General features: G+C 40.6%; 1 protein-coding gene across 23 annotated transcripts in view; it reads left to right on the top strand.

The window, feature by feature from the left end:
- Positions 1-16,668, top strand: part of ADGRL2 (adhesion G protein-coupled receptor L2) — a 173,805-nt gene that overhangs the window by 96,250 nt on the left and 60,887 nt on the right. For all 23 annotated transcript variants that reach the window (XM_027648925.1, XM_027648943.1, XM_027648934.1 and 20 more), the window contains exon 3: positions 7,274-7,487. In XM_027648925.1, coding sequence (XP_027504726.1) covers positions 7,274-7,487 — 214 coding nt within the window. The remainder of the gene's footprint in view (positions 1-7,273; positions 7,488-16,668) is intronic.

Raw genomic sequence — 16,668 nt, 5'->3', positions numbered from 1 at the left:
TACCTCCCTCTCTCGGAGGTTGTTTCTGATTCAGAAGCTTCTGCTTCCTGACAGGTGGTGTGCTCAGAGAGTTCACAGTGGGTAAACTGGAGATAACCTCCAGGAGGGGGGTTTACAAAGACCATGGGACTTACTTGCCTTGAGAAATGTTGAAGATGCAATGTATTTAATGGCGAGAAAGAAAAGGGTAGAGTGCTTTCTGTGGGCTGGCAGAGGATCAAGTGTGTGTGATGTGAAGGAAAAAAGGAAGGAGATTCTTGCAGCCTGAGAACAGACATCTGGCTGGCAAAAGAAAAGAAATATCATTGACAGATGAGTGCTGTTTTAAACTGGGATAATTTTAGATCAAGAGGGCAAAGTCTTGCTCTCATGCATACAGCTCCCACTGAAAGGGATAGGAAAGGTGCATGCAGATGAGAATAAAATGTGGTTCTAAGTGAGAACTGAAGAACACGTATTTTTATATTAGATATTTAGACTTTCATGTTTAGATCACGTGGTTTCCATCTGCCATATGTAGGCACTGCTAAAATGCTGCCAGGAACCAGGCTCTGGTTTGGTGACTTTCATTAAAGGAATTAGTGGTTTCTCTCCAGTTTCAGCGTGGCTGGATTCAAAGTGCAGAAGCCCATTTTCACAGTTTAGCATTAATTAGCACTCTAATGGCAGCCTCAGCAGGCAGGTGAAGGATTAAATGGGCATGAAGACCAAACTGTCTCTTTTCCCCTGGTGGGGATTCCTTCCAGATAGGGTTGGGACTGTGTGGGATGTGTGCATGGCTGCTGCCCGGGCTGGTCTGTGTGTTCTGGGTGATTGCAGGACTGTGTCTGCAGGTCTGTCCATGGAGCTCTCATCCCTGTCCTCTTTCCTCTCCTGCTATTAAGTGCACACACACACACACACACACACACACAAACCCTCACAAAAACACTGCCCAAAAAACCCCTTTAATTGTGCCACCTCAGAGACACATCCTTGCCCTTCTGAGCGAGGGGTGAGAGCTGTTCAGGAGGATTCCCCTGAGCTCCTTGGCAGCCGTGCAGGGAGGGACCGACGCTGTCAGATGGGAAGGCTGAGTGCTGTGAGTGCTGCTGCTCACTTGAGGGTTTTGCTGAATCATTCAGCAGGGCGCAGAAAGTAGGTAAGCCCTGACTCTTTTTTTTTTTTTTGCTGAAGAGAGCCTCATAGGGTTATTTTTGAGAATTGCATGGAGACTGGAAAACGTAGAAGGAAAATTGTAATGAGTTTCAGTGAACCTGGAAGGCAGGACCCGTCCTGGTGTGAGTCAGAGGGTGTAACTCTGGCTCCTCTCCTGAATTTCATTAAGCAGACATACGTACTTTATGTTTATGCATACTGAATATTAAGCATACAATTACAGAAAATTACTTGCAGATGTAATTCTGCTGCTCGCACCGAATCTTGAAAAACATTAGAATTTGACAGAGATTTTTAAAATTTTAATTTTTTGAAAGACTAAATCGTGTTCCAGTAAAATGTAAAAAATATTTCTAAAAAGCCTTCATTAGATACTTAAGAGTTTTAAAAGCTTTTATTGATAGCAATTTGTATTTCTAGTCTGTAAGAGGTAGGCTTCCAGATTTTAGTCAAGTAATTAAAATATGAAACATCTGAGGAACAGAATTCTAGAAAGCAGTGTTAAGAATCACAGCTCATTTATTCAGTGAAGAAGTTGCTTTGCCTCCGTGTAATTTAAATGGTCAAGTCTGTTCCGAAGAGGACTCTGTTCCTCTTTGTTAAAGTTCAGGTGATGAGACACTTCCATGTACCTTGTTTTGCATTAATCCCATTTTTATGAATGAGTTTGCAATAAAGGAGGAAGATGTCTCTCGCTAGAAAATAGATTTCCCTCGCTAAATAATCCCTTTTCTCTCGGTGTCCCCTCCTTCCAGCACATTAATTGCCAAGAATGGGTACATACATAAAATGGCAGAGAATATTTTTGCAGTGATTGCTTCCTGCTCAGTGTGACCCGAGTGAACAGAGGGGTTTGTGTGCTGGGCTGGCTGTGGGGGCTCCCCTGAAAGAGAAGCTGTGAACTCCAGACCTCTGGGCAGTGTCAGCAGCTCTTACTGTGCCAGTGTAATCTTTTAATAGACATGCTTGCCAGAGTGACTTGTTTCCTTCAAAGATAGGATGAGAAAGCATACTTATCATTTAAATTGCCTCTGTCCTTGTAGTAGTTGGTAGTGATCTGTTGACCAGGATTGGATAATTTAAAAGCTGTTTAACAAAATAACATGCTTGTCTGTGTGAAATACATACACTGCTGAGAGATGGGGAGAAAAGTCTCCTTCGATGGAGTTCATGGGATTCTTTAGAAACTGCAGGATGCTGAGGCTTGTCTGTGGAACTGTAAAAGCTTTGCAGGGCCCATGTTGAGCATTTGCATGATTTTCAGATGGCAGAGTGTGTTCAGCTGTCTCCCTGCACCCTCCCGTGTGTGCACGTATGCACTTCGCTGGAGAGGGAGGGAATTCTCAGCACAGTTTTCGTCGGGCTTTGCATTTGTTAAATATATATTATTGAAATGCTGCCCGGGACGCATCACTTCATCTTGTGTAGAACTTAAATCATCACGTTGCATGATATGGTAAAATAAAAGAGATTGTGAAAGAGACAACTGTAAACATTCTGCTTGAAAAGATGTGCTCTTTTCAAAAGACCTTTCTCTTACAGCCAAATAACACGAGCAGCAATATTTCCTTACTCGCAGAGACATATATATTTATTTCTACAGAGATTTGTTTTGGATTCTCAGTTCTTCAAGTATCTGCATTTTTGAAATAATGTTGTATTTCCATGTTGACTTTCTCTATGCTTTAAGTTTTAATCAAAGGTTCCTTGCTTCTGATGTTGAGTACTGATGTTAGCCTGTTTACATTCCACTGTTTTTCCTCTGTATGGGGTGAACATTCAAATGTGGTGGTGCCTTTTTGCTTTTATCTACCAAACTTAGCTCACTCTCTTATTATTGACAGCTCAGAAAGATGGTATGCAAGTGGGCAGGATGCTGTGAATTATTAACTTTTCTTTGCACTTTGACAAATTTAGGTTATCCTTGTAGAGACAAATAGTTTCTCTGGAGGAACCAAGACAGTAGAATGGTAAATAAGGCATTGCAAACTCGAGTTAAAAATTTTTAGCCAAATGTGAATTTACCATATTTCTGAAACGTGATTCTGAGTTAGTCTCCTTTCATAGAACTTGTATTTTTTTATTTGATATACTAAAATATCAGAGGAAGGGTATTTGTTTGTGATGTTTCCTTTAATTTTGTTTTTCTATGTGTGTTGATCAATAAAGCATTAAAGAATGTATATTACCACTAAAAATCCCCTCTACCTTTTTTCCTCGGAAATGCGATTTTGCAAAAGCAGTTTATTTGCTTCTCTCAGTAAAGAGCCTGCACTCAACTAATTCGTAGGCAGATATGAAGTGCAGGAAACATATGTTTGCCAGGAAGCTTTTCTATGATCAAAATGGTCAGCAGGACAGAAACAATGCTCTTTTTCTCATTAGATATTAATCTTCTTCCATTTTTGAAAAAAAAAATAAACCAAAACCAGTCACATCCAACAGTGATTAATGTACACAAAGAGTGAATCAGAGACAGCATATGGTGAGTGTGGTAAGAGACTCGAGTCAGTGTTTAGGTTGTGCTGGAAGTCCCAGCCCAAGCCCCGGGAAGGTCTTTGCAGCTGGGAAGGGTGTTGTGTCTCTGGGTGGCAGCAGCAGGAGCCCTGTCATTGGGGCACAGCTTGCCTTGAAACCTTTAGCAGGAAGAGGAGGAACGTTGATTTTGGCTGCCAAACAAAATAGGTTTGTTCCAGGTACAGTAAGGCAAGAGCAGGTTGAGTGCAGGTTGGATAGAAAATGCAGTGCTGAGAACACTCCCGGGGAATTGCGTTGGAGATCCAAAGTTACTGGTGACAACATCCATTATTGACAGAGCCACACACTTGAGTCTGAGAAACTCTGGAATGATGCTGAAGCATTCAGATAGCAGTTGCTCAGACTTCCATCCTGTGGCAGTGCATCTGTTTATCGGGAATTATCTCCTGAATGTAAATGAATTTCAGTCCTAAGTCATTGCACCTGTTGCCAAGAGGTATTTATTCCAATCACTTGCCTAAAGCGCAGGGAGTTATTGCTTGACGTTTTATAGCTCCAAAAGAAGCTGTTGTTTCAAAATCATTTGTTCAGAGAGGAGAAAATGGAGCAAAACAGTTCATTTTACCCTAAGCACTGCTATTTGGCAGTATTCACATTTGCACGGCACAAAGCTGCAATATTGATTTTTCGCTCACAGGGCCTCCCACAAGTTCTTTCTTCGATTGTCAGGATTGCAAGATGGATTGAATTACACTTTGCTTGTTGATACACTTATTTTTTCTTTGGTGATAGGAGAAAATTACAAATAAAGCTTCAGCATAAAGATCACAGCAGCTCTGCCAGTGGACTCTAAATTTATTTATTTTATTTAGTTAAAATTCTTCCTGCGCCATAGAGATTCCTTAGAGCAGCATTCCCACCTAGCATACACTGCGTTGTTTTGCTTTATTGCTTTCTGCTTTTGCAATGTAACACCTACATTGCAATCTCAGGTGTGTCCTCTGTTGCCTGTGAAGTGATCTAACCTTGCTCTAGTATTTTTTATGTTTGTTCTAATACAGAAGTTCTAATACAGAACTTCTCACGGATGCCTGCAGGGGGAAAAATTGCAGGATAAAACACATTCATAGTCCTTATAGTGGTTGCCACAGATGATGAAATAAGATTTGCAGGCAGCTGATTTCTTTGTAGCAAGCTGCAGAGGTCTCGTGTTTGAATTCGGGATGTTTCCAGGCAGAAGTGGAGCCTGTGCTGCAGGATCCGTGAGGTCGGTGCCCGTCACAGGGAACTCGGTGTGGCACGTGCTGCAGCTGTGCCCTGTCCACCCTGCCCTCCTGCCCTGGTCAGACACCTCTTTGGGCAGCTGTAGGAGCTGTTCCCCTCCTTGCTGATGGAAACCCAAGGAGTTTGGGAGTGGTGGGCTCCCTGGACAGGCCGTGGTGGTGCCACACGTGGTGAGTGCAGGAGATGCGGGCACCAGTGCTGCCAGCTGGAGGGGTGAGCTTATCTGGACAGCACTAGAGCTGACAGGAGGGGGGATGCAGCAATGACAGTGACTAGTGGCATTACATTGGGTCCCACCGTGGCTGTCACAGTGGTCACTGATCAGAGGAGCTGCTGTGCCTTCCCTGTGCCCACCTCACGCCCTCGCTGAGCCAGGAGCAGCCTCTGCCTTCCTTGTGTTAATTTGCTGCATGGGAGGAACATGGAGGATGTAAATGTGACGGATTCGTGTTTCAGCTCTTCCCAGGTATCAGCTCATGACACTTCAGCAAGCCTCTAATAATAGTGTGTGTTATTGCTCCTGGTATGTGTGGCTGAACTGGTGGCCAGGAGTGAACTGGGGATGGCACTTGGTGCTTTCCCAGCAGTGTGGCTCCCTCCCCCGTTAACAAACCCTGAAACGTGCTGGCAGGGTAACGGGGCTGCTTTCACGTAGGAGATGATCCCACAAAATATTAAGTAAAGGCAGAGCTGGTCACTGTGCTCTGACCTTCTGCTTCCCTTGTGCCAGGGGAATCCACGGCCAGTCCAGGAGCTGCTCCTTCTGGAACTCACCGGTTCTTCTGAACTGGGGTCACACCAACCCCTTGTGTCAGATCATACACATACAAAGGCTGGTGCTGGTGCCAGGGGAAGGCAGGGGCGTGCAGGTACTGGAGGGGTGGATGGGGGGATTGGCTCTATCTGGCGTGATAGTTATAAAAAACTTTATTTTTGCAGCCCGAACAGATCATCATCTTCATACGGTAGGAGTTTTAATCCACAGATCATTAATTCAGTAGAAAAAGTGACAGCCTCTGGTTCGTGTGAAAATTTCCTATCAAAGGGTTATCTCAGGTTGTCTTGTGGTTTTTTTAGATCTTATTTCCTTGCCTCTTCTAACTCCTCATACTTTTTAAGAAAAGTTTATTTTCTTTGCCTTCAAAACACCGTAGAACTCCAACTTTCCATATGTAGAAGCTATTCCTCTGTGCTGTCACAACTGGTCTCCAACAGCCTGCACTGAAATATTAATGACCTTGTGCTACTGTGTTACGAAGACATTTTTAAAGAATAGGAAATATCTATAATTCTAGTAAAAACTTAGGAAGGATTTACTGTTTTAAAGAAATAGGATTTTGGCACTACCATGTTACTCAGCTTGTCTTCCAAAAGGCAGTAATGCACACACAGATTTGTAAGAAACAGGAATACTCTGTTTGATAATAATCCATCAGTAATTGTGTACAAGAAACTGTAGTATACAGATAGTTTTTCTTCTGATGTAATATATTTTTTGCATAAAGAAATGTCTCTAAAAGACTAAACACATGGATGAATAGCTGAACCTTGTTTTGTTTCTAAAGTATTTTGTGCTGCTTCACTGGAGAAGTTACTTATTTTTAGAAATTCTCTTATGTAGAAAAAACATTTTAAAAATGAGAATTCTGTGAAACACGTGTATCATTTTTGAGAGGGGGAGATTTTGTACAGCACACATCTGCAATTTGTGGTACTGATCATTTCTATATTTGTTCAAAATCTTATCTATATGTGGTTTAATTTATGTAAGAGACATAGTGAGGACCCTGAAGTTCAACCAGGTAAAGTGTCAGCATGTCTATTGGATCAAGTCACAGAATAGCTAAGCAAAAGCAACCAACTCTTCCTGGAGAGAGTGAGACACAAAGTAAGAAAGACTAATGAAGTTGGAAGTTGGAACTATGGCTTTAGGTTTTTTTGTGGTTGTTTTGTTTTCTGTTTTTAAAATCACTTCTGCAAATCCTGCCTGCTCTGCTGCCTTCAGACACAGCCTGTCTGACTGTGCCCAAGGAGTGGAGACAGGAGCAGAGAGAAGAGGAGGGCAGTGGAACGTGCAGTGTAGTCATGCAGACAGACTCCACTGTCTGCCTGCACCAGGATTAGAAGCAGTGACAAGGAATTTCCTCCTTTCCCAGATTAAGGACCCAGCAGTGGTGCAGGGATGTGACACTTCCATGAAAGATGCTCCACTTGACGTGGTTCCAGTCAAACCGCGTAAGGGTGCCCTGCCTTCAGCACACTGACGGGGTCAGTGCTGGTGTGACAGAAAGGGAGGAGTCCAGTGCCTTTATCCTTTGGGTTCAATCCCCTTTTCCCCTTTTTCCCTCCTTAGGTTTCAGCCGGGCAGCACTCCCGTTCGGTTTGGTGAGGAGGGAGCTCTCCTGCGAAGGTTACTCCATCGACCTGCGGTGCCCGGGCAGCGATGTCATCATGATAGAGAGTGCCAACTATGGGCGGACAGACGACAAGATCTGTGATGCTGACCCCTTCCAGATGGAGAACACAGAATGCTTCCTGCCAGACGCCTACAAGATTATGACACAAAGGTAAAAATACACAGAACATGTTGAGGACCAGAGAGGAGAAATGCCTGAGTTAATAGAGAGAGTTATGTACTGTATAACTACTATATCCTGGAGGAAGTGTTGAGTTGCAGTTGCCACTTTGCTACTCAGGTAGTATTATTTCTATCTAATATTAAAAGGAAATATAAACTACCAATTGCAATAAGAAGGGGTTTTTTTTCCTCATTTTGTGAGCAAAGGTTAAAAGGCAGGAAGAGAAGAAAACAATTCACTTATTTGGAGATTCCCTATCTCCTTGTCTTTCAGGTGGTCAAACAACCCTCAGAATGGTACCAAATGGCTGCTGCATTTTTCAGTAAATGAAGTAAATCACTGCTGTAGTTCCCACCCAAAAAATGCAACCAGTGGAAAATGTCAGAATGATTACCTGCCAGGGTGATTATATGTCATTGTACACGTGTGTTTAAGCATACATGTGCACATAAGCACAAGTTACATTCTCTTAGTGACAGCAGTTGTCATTCAGAGAAGACAGAAGAACATAGAATCATTTAGGTAGGGAAAGACTTCTCAGATCATCAAATCCAACCATTAGCCTAGCACTGCCAAGTCCACCTCTAAACCATGTCCCCAGGTGCCAGTAAAAGTGTTTTTAGTACAAAAGGTGCATCAGAGCTCAGACTCACAGACAGTCCTGTGCTAAAGGCCGTGTGAGGCAGCAGTCACCTCGTGCTGACAGTTGTGGAAATGTCAGCACAAATCAGTCCCTGGAACTGCTGCTGCCTTAAACTGCAAGCCTGGATAAGTTCAGCCTTGGTGGGAAGTTTTCCTCCCAGTGCATTTTTTCCTAGGGTGAGGAATCTGAACAAAAAGGAGATGGGAATAACCTGGGAGCTTTCTGGTGCATGTACACAGATGTGTCAAGGGAAGTATGCAGGTTGTCCTGCGTGCTGTGCTGCTTTGCCTCTGCTCTGTTTGGACCTCAGAACACTCACTAACACAGAGTCACCTCTTCAAATAATCTTCCATTTCAATTTACCAATTCACTCAAGTTGTTGTGAGTGGGACTCCTACAATTTTTTATTATTTTTGTGTGAATATGTGGATGTTTTCTACTTCTGTAGTCACATATTTCAGACTTCAATTTCAAATGCTGGAGGTAGATTAAGGATATCAGGCCTTTTATTCTTCTTCAGTGTTGAACCTGTGACTTGTTCTGTGATCAGTAGGGAAAGGTTCCATTGCTACACTAGTAAAAAGGTAATATAACTTCTTTAAATCATGTTTGAATTATCTTCTTGTGGTTCTAGTTCGTAGTTGTTAATTAGATCAAGCCAGATTTCCATTGAGACTGCAGCAGCAGTGTCATCATCCTCTAATCTGTCAACTCCCTTTGAAACCACCTTCAATTGCTTTTGTAAATGTAGTGCCTCTCTGTAGACTTCCTTGTTGTGTAAAATGCATGTTGTGTTTTGATCAAAGTCTTCCTTATGTTCACTGCAAAAATACAGATTAAGGTAGTCAGAGACAAATACAGAGGCACAATCTTGCTTGAAGTGACATCAGACTGTTACTGGAAAGCTGAAATTTCAATCCTTCCCTTTCAGTTAATCAACTCTAAGGTTATGATAGCAGAGAGTATTTTTGAACATCCCCCATCTTCTACTCTTGTGCTTTATTCAACATTAAAAGGAAGCTGTGATCACATGTAGGACATTGGTTCAGATTATCTATGCTCAGAGAGTTTTTCATTTTTGTTCTCTTTTTTTTTTGTCTGAACAAATGGCAAAGATCACTTGACACTTTGCTTCCTATTTTTGTCTGGCATTTATAGCAATTTGCAAGTTTGCTTTCATAGTTTTCTTTCTCAGAACCTGTTATTAAGTAGAAAAACTGTTTCTTGTCTTGCTTAATCTTTTCCAAAATTGCTCAATTTGTGCTATATTGCAAGCATAGGAGAATGTTGCAAATTTCTTATGAAATATTAGAAGTTCTTGTATCTCATTTATTTATAACTACATTGGTGATCATAATTTTTTGTTGTCTAAGCAACTGTTGTTTGGTGCTCAGCACATATCCTTGGTCTGATGTATAAAAGTAACACATCAACTGTATTTTGATGGCAGCAATTGCATAGAAAAATCTCACCTGAAGGACTAGCAGATTCATTGATTTTCCTTTTTTTTTAACTGATAGGAAAAAAAAAAAGAACATTTGGTGACAGGGAAAGCTCTTGTTCCCTACCTTTATAAATAAGCAACAATAGTTTCTCTGTTGCTACTTAAAATCCTGCAGTGTTTACTTTTAAGGACTAATGACATGTTTTTGTCAAGTCAGCCTTGTCACCACTGCATTTGACCACTCAATTCAGTTTAGACGTGCAGTTAAATGGAGTTCCACGGCAATTATTAAATACTCATCATTCACTTGCAACATCACTCCACAGCTTTTGCACAACAACTCCATTTACTGCAGTTACAAGGTGAAAACAGTGGCTTAATGAGATCAATACTGTGAAATCTGAAGATTGAAAAATAAGATGAGGTTTCCAGTTTAACACAAAGCCATGTAATCACGTGCCCTGCTCCCCTTCCAGAGAATTTGAGATACTGGCACACACTTTGCCAGTGCCCACTGATGCATCAACTCCTCTTTCTCAGAGTGAGCTGCTACTTAATCTTTTCTCCTTCACCCTTTTCTTTCCTTTCAGCAGTTCTCAAAAGATTTTTAACTTAATGCTTCCCTGGGAAGCCTGACTGGAACACTAATGACTTCATTGCTTTTCTTTTACCTTTGTAAAGTAGTTATTAAATTTTCGGTCCCTGATTGAAATTACATCCCAATTATTCCAGAATAAAGTCTTCCAGATGTATTTAGGTTCTATGTAAACTTCAGACTGGCATGGTTAAAATTAAAGCTTTGAAGAAAGAGACTAGACCTTTAGAAAATCCTTCTCCTCTTTCACACTTCTCTGATAATTAACCCCAGTGTTTGCATACTGTCAGGTTTGAGAGATCCTACCACGTGCTGAAGTTCAGTATAGAAATAAGCTTGTTTCTAGAATATTTGGTGAGCAAGTAGCATAAGTGAGTGGCAGAGGACCCACGTTTCAGGCACTTAGATCTTAAAATAATCAGACTCCTCGGTGCTCCACTGTCCTTTAGCAGGGACAAATCTCTTCTGTTTCCTTTTCATTTAAAAGGAAATTAAATGAACAGGGAAGCAGAAGATGCAAAGCAGCCTGAGGAAATTGCTCTGGTTGCTTGCTCATAAAGTGCATTTGTGTGGCTGCAGCAGAAACTGTCACGGAACTTTGAAGTCGATCAGGGTGACTGGTCCTGCTCTTTGTGGGCATGGCAGGGATTTGACAAGGAACAGGATAAAATTGCCTCGTGCCCTGGCCTTAGATCCTCTCCAGGGCAGGCAGAGTGCAGGTGGATCATGGGAGTTGTGTGCAAAAATCCTGCGTGGCCATCAAGAGTTTCTGCCTCCAGTGCCAGCTGCAAAGGACAACAGGTTTTTGTTAGGAGAGGCACTGAAGGGTTACACAGATAACACAAAATGTCAACGTTTCAGTTTTATTAGCTTAAAATGATAACAGATATTTAAAAGTACTTGTAAATACATAATTAAAATTCATTTCAAATCAAAGGCCTGTAATGTATGTCGTTTTATAGTGGAATGATAAGATGCTCAGATGGATTTTTGCATGATACCACCTTTCTTTTTGAATTTAAAATAGTGATTGTTTAGTAGGAATCATTTTTCCTAGTCCTAAATTTTTTGTTTGGCAAAAGTTCATGTTTATTTATTATTGTTATTAGTTGTCACGATTGGACAGGATAACTATCTTTGTGGTTCCGGGACAGTGCAAGTAGATCTTATTTTTTTTTTTTTCCTGCAAATTTTAAATCTTGATAAATACCATATTTAAAAAATGTCAGGTCTGTTCCAATCTGTACACTTTATTTTTTGAGCAGCTTCTAGTTATAGCTATTGTTAGGACTAGTAGAAAATTAATGTTTTGTATTTAAAGAAAATGCAGCCTATTCACTCTTAATCTATGAAATCATTTACCTAGATGCAAAATTCAAGCATTTACTCTTGACAGTCAAATTATCGTTAACTTCACAAAGAAAACATTGTTCCCCTCCTAACAGAGGCTAAAATACCTTGAATTTTTAATTTTTTTAAAATGCTGTGATACCAAGAGTATAGTTGTAAACATTAAAAAGAAGAAAATGCAAAATGTTTAAACTTCCTTTACAGGCCATGTGAACATCCACATTAGAAAAAAGTAATCTCACAGTTGGTATATTGAGTTTATTTTTGAGCTGCAAGAGAAAGGCGGTTGCATCAATTTTGCACTGAAATGGCCTTTAAATTCTATTTTCATCTATTTATACTATAATTGTAGCTTTATGTGAACTTTACATTTTTACTAAACATAATAAATCACTATCATTTTGCTTTTTAAATATGCACCAACAAAGCAAACCTCATTTTCATAGGTAAAGTTAAATTTAAGAATACGTCAGGTATAATAGATGAAATTAGGGAACTGTAATTTTTTTAAATACCCTCCCCTTTTAAACCATTGTTGCAGAAAAGGATTAAAAGAGGAATAAATCCTCTTCAGCAGTGTTTGTTTTTCCTGTGGCACGTCCCCTGTCCTATCTATAGCCCAGGCCACACGTGTACCTTCAGTTACCCTGTCAGTGGTGGCCCCAGGGAGCAGTTCTTGTTTGGGTTTTTGTTACCACCAGCTTCCCTCCCATGGCAATGCTCTTAACCTGCCCTGTCCATCACCCCTCTGCCCGACAGCTGCACTGAAGTGGAGGGTCTCCAGAATGTCAGGGCGTGCCTCCTGCCCCACGGGCTGACCAAGGGGAAGCTGGAGGAAGCAGCATCATATCCATTCCTTCTCCCAGGACTGATTTTTTTCTTAATCCATCCCATGGGAGGTTGGGAGAAGGGAGGCATTCATTCTTTTCCGCCTAGTCATATATCCAAGAAATACATAATTTTGAAAAGTCCTGTCTGTAAATGAGTCAGACATTTTTGAAAGGAAACAAAATGAGTTCCATTCTGAAGAAGACCCATCTTTTGGACCCTCTTTCCTCTTCCTGCTTGTCAGGTCCTCAGAGAAGCTCTATCACACTGTAGTAGTGTCCTTGCAAGTAAAAACAAGTTTGGTCTGTTCCATAATGTCAGTGAATAAAGAAAATCTTCCACAGACTCCAGGCTTGGGTGGACAGTGGGTAAAATGCCCTGTGATGATTCTCACTCATCGGAGCAGAAAGGTGTGCCCACAAGCAGACTTGGCACAGGGTGCTTCACTGGTCAAAGGCGAAACCTGCTGTGGGGTCACCTGAATTCCAGCCTTTGCAAGACTTCCATAAAAAGCATTTCAGTACCTCCTTTAGAACCAGTTCCCTCAGCCAGGGCCCAGGGGCGATTCCGTGTTTCAGGTTTGCATTTCATGGTGTGACCTACAACCTTTCCACGGGTGGGTTTTCCCACTGCCATTCAAACTGCCTGTGACTGAGGGGATGGCACACTGCACTTCGGGGTCTACCAGGCTTAGGCAAGGGCTCTGCTGACCCCTGCTGCCATCCTTGCTTTTTCCCTTGTTTCTCCTCCTGCAGCAGAAGGTTGCCTCTCTTTGCTAATGTGGTGAAAAGCATCTCCCAATAAAAGGGGCACCTTGTCTTTTTCTGCTTTCTGGTGATGAAGAGCTTGCCTGTCTGTTCTCTTTGTGGCAGGGAGATGCCAGTGCTGATGACAGGGTAGCCCAGGCTGTAGTGGATGGGTACACTCTGTGGCAGTGACGCTGATCTCACGTACCAGCTCCTTCCTTTGCTTTGGTGTGCCAGTGCTTTCTGTTCCAGCTGCCTGACAACTGCTTCACAAAACATTTACCATACAAGATTATCAACATTAGATAGCTTTTTGTAAGCACCCTTTTAAATTAAGACTTCTAATCTGGAACAGACATAGGTTTTAGTACAGCAGCCAGCCCTGTGAGTATTTAGATGCAACAGAAGCTTAAAATGCTCTTTATTTTGAAACTGAGCTTTTCACAATACCGAGCCATGGCCAGATTGATTTTTGTTTTGTTTTGTTTTCTGTGTGTTTCTATGTGTTCATATTTGTTATGACTCAAATATAAAGAAAAAAGCAGAAATACTTGTAACCTGTTTTCATGAACAAGGCATAATCACAGAGCCTGGAATTGTCATGGAGCATACTGCAGAAAACAGGAATACCCGTGACTGAGAAGAACCTTATCAGGCATTGTACATTTTCACTATCATTAATTCTTAATATGAAAGTAGTAGGTCTAGTCTTACTCATTAAAAATAGGGGGTTTTATTAATGGGGTTGTTCTATCATGGCATTACTTAGTAAATTAAATACAAATCCTCATATTATGAGGTTCTGAGCAGTCAGGTGAAGGGAAATAGCTGTCAGTGGTACTTGATCATCTTTTTGCAGCATGTTCTATTTTAATTTTCTGCCGAAGAAATTACATTGCACATGTGCAAGCACATAACACACAGGCATGTGGATGTAGTCATGACATTGGACAAGCTACAAAGGAAACAACAAAAGGATCATCCATACCAACTAATGACATTTAAAATTTAGATTTAGTTTACTTCAAGAAAGATGGGATTCATTATTTTTCTAGGGTGTAGCTTGATATTCTATATAGTGTTTTCATATCTTGTATTCAAGCTGTTCTCTTCCTTTATTTTAGCAAAACCACCATCAAATTCTTCTTAAGTCAGCACATATCTTATCTGTAGGATCGTATATACATACTCATCAGCCTTGCCTTGCTATTCATGGGTGAAAATAAATGTGACTATACATATGTATACGTAAAATTTTAAATATTATATGCTGTTGCATGTATATCTGAGCATCATATAAAATACATCAGCCTGTGATTTTCACGTGGGCTTTTTGTGCTTGCTGAAATGGGCTCTGCCAGGTGTGCACACTGTGTAGCCCACAGTTAATCACGTGCTCTCTGTTTTGGGTCTGTAATTACCTATCTTGGTAATTTGCTAACGTTTGATAACTTGACTGAGACGACATTGCTGAACCTTCAGCACCTTTCAGTTGAATGTTGTGTCCTCTTGGATGAGCTTGTATGGATTTTACATAGTTTCCATATTTCTACTCTAGGCAATATAAGTTCCTGGTTCAGTTGCACTCAGAACTTTATTGTTGAAAAACTGTGGTTTACTTGTATGTTGCCGTGCCAAATTTAGTTCATATAGAATAATAATGTAATAGTTGAAGCCTGTTAATTCCTCCAACCCGCCTATAACCTCTATAATACTTAGCCAAAACAGCTACATTATCTGATAAGTTGATTTAGGACTTTATACATGTGTTCATATAGCCATTTATCTCAGGCCTTGCTGAGGAGACCTTTATTAAGCTGTGATGACTGCTGAATATGAAATGTAACCAAGATTATTTTTTTTTATTCAAATATAATTTAAATATTCATCAAAGAGGAGTTATGCTTGAAACTGACAGAGACTATTAACATCAAAAAATATAATTAACTGCACTGGGTATCATGAAGCAGAGTTAGCCAAATAGCCGAGAGGTCTAATTGCTCTGGAGTCTGAGAAGCAATAGTTTTATTTCATACTGTTGCTGTGGAATTAATAGTGATGTGGTTTCCTGTGCGAGGCAATTAAAAGCTGCCTGTTAAAGGTTCATTGCACTATAGGAAATCTGTTGAATATCACTTAGTAAACAGAACTGACGTGGGAAAGGTACGTGAAGATGGGCAGAGCAGGGTGTAGATCGTAAATTAGGAGAGATTAATACAGATTTAATATATGTAAGTAAATTATGAGTCCTTTTTAGCGTTAAAAGTCAGCAGTAGCCATGAAAGTGTAAAGTTTTCATTAGTAACACAAATGAAATGGAATTTAAGGGTTATTACAGTGAAGATGTTTAATTCAGAGGAAAGGAGTAGAAGAGTAACATGGGTTTAAAAATGAAAAACTAGCTACAGAGTGGTATAGAAATGAGCAGATCTCATATTCTGTAATTTTCCTTCTGCCACAGAATAATCTCCTATTTAAAATAAAAAGAACCTTCTGACCTTTGTGACTCAATTAAGCTTTTAGCTGAATTCAATAAGAAAATCTTCTTTATTGAATCCCATAGATTCTGCCTGTGCCCAGGGTATACAGTCTAAAAAGGGGTGGCCATATTTGTGGCATTTTGACATTAATGAGGTTGCTAAAAAGGAAGAGTTTAAGGATCAAAGATACAATCAATAGTGGTATTTTACAACATTTCTTTTTTTTTCTCTCTAATAGTAAAATTGCAATCTAATTGCTTAATAAATGGGCCATGGTTACTGAAAAATACAGATAATTTCCCTCTTTGCATTTTACCTTCTTCATAATGCAGAACAATAATTAGCAGAAGTAGTACTGCCACAAATAAAAAGAGGTCTTTATTTTTTTCCTTTGCTGTAATAGCTGTGAATGAAGGAGTTTGCACGTGTGCCCCTTAGTTTAGTGTGGCAGTCAACTCGTGGGGTTTTTTTAAGGAGCAATCTCGAAAACTACCGTCACAGTGGTAAAATAAAACCAAAGGAAGGATTCAGGTAGAATTGCTGTTTTCTCTGCAGATTGGCTGCCTGTCTCATCCATTATTGAGCTGCTCCCCCTGTTTATCTCAGTGACATGGGAGTGCGTGCCACTTCCTCAGCACAGCTCTGCCTTTGCCGCTTCACAGCACACTGCCTTGTACTCCCAGGCTGGCACACGGTGTTAGCAGATATTTAAAGCACTTCAGCTTAACATTTTATAGGTCATGATGAACTGAGCCTATAAAACAAGTTACTGCAATGAAGTTAATGCAGTCTTAAGAGTGTTACACAGACCGAATGCTGGGTATTCAGGATATTTTTAGCCCTCTGTAGACACATCAATGGGAAGGAAAGGTTCTTACCACGAGCAGTTTTTTCCATGTCAAACCTGCTTTAAATACCCTTGCAGCACAGAAGCTCTACTACAAATTTACTATGGAGAGCTTTTTTTTTCAGGTTTACCCAATAATACGTTAGCTGTAGGAACCTTTGCATTTCAATATCTTCTAGTCCATACGTGCACACACACACCCCAACACAGACATACCCATACACAGACATACCCAT

This window comes from Corapipo altera, unplaced genomic scaffold, assembly GCF_003945725.1.
Source record: "Corapipo altera isolate COAL_440 unplaced genomic scaffold, ASM394572v1 112, whole genome shotgun sequence".
Classification (NCBI taxonomy): Eukaryota; Metazoa; Chordata; class Aves; order Passeriformes; family Pipridae; genus Corapipo; species Corapipo altera.
Note: the sequence above shows the minus strand (reverse complement) of the source record. Positions and strands in the feature narration are given on the sequence as shown.